This window comes from Miniopterus schreibersii, assembly GCF_964146895.1.
Source record: "Miniopterus schreibersii genome assembly, chromosome: 2".
NCBI lineage: Eukaryota > Metazoa > Chordata > Mammalia > Chiroptera > Miniopteridae > Miniopterus > Miniopterus schreibersii.
The window spans coordinates 165,726,134-165,731,305 of NC_138102.1; the positions used below are offsets into that span (position 1 = coordinate 165,726,134).

Genomic DNA, 5,172 nt, shown 5'->3' on the forward strand with positions numbered 1-5,172 from the left:
ATCCATGAAACAAAACTTCATTTGCATGTTAACAAATTGTAGGCGAGCATTCAGGCTGAGCACACATTCTCTAGACTGGACTTAGAAGTGGAGGGGTCTCTATGAAGATATTTCAGATTCCATCAAAGGGGGCATTAACTGGGCACTTTTGAATCTTTATGAAATGAAAGAAAAGAAAATCATTCTTCCAAAAAGCAGCCAATATATACCTCACTCTGCAGCAGGTAATCTAAATTGTATGTGAAAGAATCAATATTAGCACTTGGCAGATATGCTAAGTATAGCGGAAGGCCTCCTCATTTTTATAGTGGTTGGTGAGTCAATACTGGGGGTTTTAGGGAATGGATTTATTGGACTTGTAAACTGTATTGACTGTGTCACAAACAAGAAGTTTTCTGTAATTGGCTTGATTTTCATTGGCTTAGCCACTTCGAGGATTTTTCTGATATGGATAATAATTACAGATGCCTTTATAAAGATATTCTCTCCACACATGTACACCTCTGGAAACCTAAGCGAATATATTAGCTATGCATGGATAATTATCAATCACTTAAGTACCTGGTTCGCCAGCAGCCTCAGCACCTTCTATTTCCTGAAGATAGCCAATTTTTCTCACCACTGCTTCCTCTGGTTGAAGCACCGAATCCATAGAGTGCTCTCTTTTCTGATGGGATTGATGCTTATTTCATGGTTACTTGTTCTCCCACAAATTGTGAAGATTATTAAAGATTTAAAAATGAATAATAATAGCAACACAACCTGGCAGTTCAACATCCCTAAAAGTGACTACTTTACTTACTACACTTTGCTCAGTCTGGGCGTCATTTTTCTCTTTATACTGTGCCTGGTCACATGCCTCTTGCTAATCGTTTCCCTTTGGAGACACAACAGGCACATGCAGTCAAATGCCCTAGGTGGCAGAGATCCCAGCACCGAAGCACAAGTGAAAGCAATAAAAATTTTGGTTTCTTTTATTGCCCTCTTTATCTTGCATTTTATAGGCATTGCCATAGAAGTAGCATGTTCTGCTGCGCCGGAAAACAAATTGCTGTTTATTTTTGGTGTGACCACGGTAGTCATCTACCCCTGCGGCCACTCCTTCATCCTAATTCTGGGCAACAGCAAGCTAAAGCAAGCTTCTTGGAAGGTCCTGCAGCCTTTAAAGTGCTGTGGGAAGGCGAAGCCTCTGGGGACTCCGCAGCCAGGCATGGGGAGGACAGGGGGCCCCAGAGAATGATCCAGCGAAGAACCCCCGAAGGGGCTTCACCTGCTCCACGGGCTCGCATTGGTTTTAACTGCGTTGCAGAACATCACTCAGATCTCCCGTAATTATTTTGATGACATCTCAGGAAATTTCATTCTTCAAGGAGATTGTAGCCCCACATGCAAATTCCGTGGCTCAGGCGGCTTCCCTACCCCCAACGTCTTCCCACGCGTCTCCCAGAGGGAACAGCAGCTTGGAGAGGATGCCCTGGAAGGGTGACAGCCCTGGGAAGGAGCATCTAAAACCAGCCTCTCCAGCGCCCTTCACCTGACCTCCCGAAGCCCCGCAGCCTCTCACCCAGAGGACCCGAGGGCCGATCGAGCTGCACGTCTAGAACTTGGACGTGAGAGGCAGAGGCACCGGTGCTTCTGTGGAGTTCGCCATTTTAATTCTGTACAAGTTTGTTTGACTTTCACTGTTTAAATCCTAATTTTTATTTTTATTTTTCACTGGTGTGTGTCTGATGCGGTAGCAGGAGTCCTACCAGCAGGTGCAGTTCTGTGAAAAATAGCCCAGGAAGCAGAGTCTACATGGGGGAAAGGGGATCAGAACACTCAGAATCAGGTTGCACACGCTTCAGATTTGGGGTGGGAAGCACCACTTTCGTAGGTGTTGAGACCAGAAAGAGTATGCGGCGTTCCGGGAACTGAGAGGTCCGCTGTGACTACCATACAGAGAATGAAGTATTTTAAATTATTTTAGGGAAAATTCCAATAACGACAAATGTCATAAATTCCTTCCAGAATTGCTGAAGTGCCCTGCAGAAATAGTAAACTAATATTTCAGTAGTGAAAACATATTCATTCTCTTCCAATCTTGGAACCATTCAAGGCTGTTATATTTAATGTCATTGCTTTGATCACAAAAACATCGTTTTTAAAAATATGTTTTTATTGATTTGTTTTTATTCATTCATTTATTTATTTTTTAGAGAGAGAAGAAGAAGAGAGAGGGATCGAGAGAGAGAAACATCTTTGATCGGCCGCCTCCTGCACGCTCCCTTCTGGGGGTCAAGCCCGAAACCCAGGCCTGTGTGCTGACCGGGAATCTAACCGTGACCTCTTGGTTCACAGGACAATGCTCAGCCACTGAGACACACCAGCCAGGCACACAAACATCTTTTTAATTGTCATGTATTTGATTATTAGGGGGTCAAGCTTTTTACAGAATTATTAACAAATGGTGTAAATTTTTGGAAATGATTCATTTGTTTTTCTTTTTTCATGCCTATCGTTCTTCTTACCAATTATGTGACACTTTACATATTAACATCATGCTACATGTGTGCTATGACCTTTATCTTAATTTACTGTTTTGTAAATAACTTAGTTCATGGTGCTTGGGGGAATCAGGTGGTAATTTATATGAACTCAAATCTATGATTTTTTTCTGCTACTTTTGCAAATTTTGGCTTAGTTTTATTATTACACATTCCTTTTATCGATATTTCCATTTTTCTGACAAAATAATATGGTTTATTGCTCTTAAAATTTAAAAATATACAGAAAGGCCTAAAGGAGAATTTATGTATCTTTGTCACTCAACTGTTAACGTGTTTCTACACTGACTTCAAGATAAATTTCAAGATAGACAGATATAGGTAGATATGTTGCTTAAAAAGCTGTTTTGATTACACTTATACATAAACTGGATGGACAGGTCCCTTTTCTATGGGCAGTAGAAGTTTAGATTTTTATTTTCTTCTTTCAGTTTTCTGTGGATTTCTAAACTTTCTATACTCTATGCAATAATTAATGTAGTCAGGGAAATGCAATTAAATAAAAGATAAGATAAATGAATAAAACTGATCAACTTCTTTTGAGAAAGGAGGAAAAAAGAATTATTCAACATTTTCATAAACTGTATAATTACCAATTCTGATATCTGTTGGTCTAATGTCTAAGTTTATTTAGTTATTATTTGTGCTGACTCTTGAATAGGACTCCTGGTCGTCATGTATTTTGTAATTGTATTTTGAACTTAGTTTCCTTAAACTTTATCTGTGAAAGTTCTCTGAGGTCAAGTTTATAGTGTACTTTGCCCAAAAGGATTTAACATTGCTTGTGGTGCTGACTGGAAAACCAACCAGTCCTGGACTTCTTTAAATTAAATTTTCAGTTTGTAATTTTACTACAAAGGTAATAAAGGCTCACAGGGGGTACAAATTCTGGTCCCAAATATAAATGTGTGCAAGGTTATTATTAGAAATTCTCAGAGCAACAAATCTCCTTCCCTTCCTCCCTTCTATTCAGTGCCACAGTGGAGAAGTAAGTACCCCTAAAATTTTAACCTTTTGCTGGGCATATATTATTTTCCTGTTGCCCTTTAAGGAATTGCCTTTCAGGGGTCCTGGTTTATTGATAATATCCAATTGCATCTCCAGTCTTGGAGAGGCACATGATCCTTTAAAATGTGAGCTCTAGTTTAAAAGGAGGTTGGAAATCCCCAAAGGTCCTATTTTCAGCACTTTTCTCTCTCTCAAAATTTTCACTTTCCCACCATTTTTGGCATCTGAGGATTTAAAACAAACTTTCCTGGGGCTGTGAATTTTAAGATTTGTTTTTCCATATTTTTATATATTTTGAACTGGAGGGATTTCTCCAGACATCTGGTTTACCATATTCTTAAAAGCAAATGTTAGTTATTTTTTCTAGCTTCTTTTCAGTCTTTCTTTGTTTCTTTTTTTATTAGTATATGTATTCAAAACTGTACATATCTGCTTAAACATTGATTTAAGTCCATTCCACCACGTTCACACAGAGTTCTTATATTGTCATTCAGCTCAAAGAATTTCAAAATATCCTTTGTAATTTTCTTGTAATGCAAGGGTTATTAAACAGAATAATTTTCTAGTTCTATGATATATGCAATGGTAATTTTTTGTATTGAAATTGTATTGTATTGAAGTTGGATCAGACAACGTATTTGTATGATAGACTAGGATAAGATTTTTTTGGCCTCATATATAATCTATTTTTGTGAATGGCCCACATTTTCTTCTTTTTAAATATATTTGTATTGATTTTTGAGAGAGAAGAAGGGAAAGGGGGAGAGAGAGAGAGAAACATTGATGTGGGAGGGAAACACCCATCAGCTGCCTCCCACAGACGCCCTGACTGGGGATCGAACAGGCGACCTTTCAGTGCATGCGACCTTTCAGTGCATGCGACCTTTCAGTGCATGCGACCTTTCAGTGCATGCGACAATGCTCAACCAACTGAGCCACACTGGTCAGGGAGGTCCATATTTTCTTGAAAGAAGTTTAATGATGCTAAAGTCAAATTTTTATACATTAGATGAACCATATTAATAATATTTCCTCCCTGTATCCACGTTTATTATAGGATGATTTGAAATTGATAATTAATAAACATACATTCACAATTATTTGTCTCCGTTCATAATTTTTTCATTTATAGCTGCATTTAACTTGAAGCAATATTGATAACTGTATGTGATTTGGTGGTCATTACCTTTATTGTTATTATTATCTTTACTGATATTAAAAACCCTCTTTGTCACTCATGCAGGTCTTTGCTTTAAATTTTATTTTGTCCATGTTAAAAATCACTGATTTGTTACTTTGCTTCATACTTGGTTATTATGTGTTCTCCATCTGTGTATTTTCCACATTTCTACATCTTTCTTTTCTTGTCTTCTGTAGAAAACAAATCTCTGACTTTTGATACTTTATGATCATCGAGTAAACATTTTTATACTATTAGAATCTCAGTTATATTAATTTCCTATCTTCACATTTCTTTTTCATGCTTTCTTCTAGTTTTTTCCTACTCCTTTCCTATCTTCTATAGATATCAAATAAATATTTTAATCTATGTGGATTCCTTTGAAATTTCACTTTCTCCATTTAAAAACATTATTCTGATGAAATCACTTTTCACCAA

At 37.5% G+C, this 5,172-nt stretch overlaps 1 protein-coding gene across 1 annotated transcript; it reads left to right on the plus strand.

Moving 5' to 3' along the window:
* Positions 1–271: 271 nt before the first annotated feature.
* TAS2R10 (taste 2 receptor member 10) lies at positions 272–1,240 on the plus strand (the record flags this gene model as incomplete). Its single annotated transcript, XM_081127810.1, has 1 exon — positions 272–1,240. The coding sequence occupies one exon, from the start codon at positions 272–274 to the stop codon at positions 1,238–1,240; it is 969 nt and encodes a 322-aa protein (XP_080983936.1).
* Between the last annotated feature and the right edge of the window lie 3,932 nt (positions 1,241–5,172).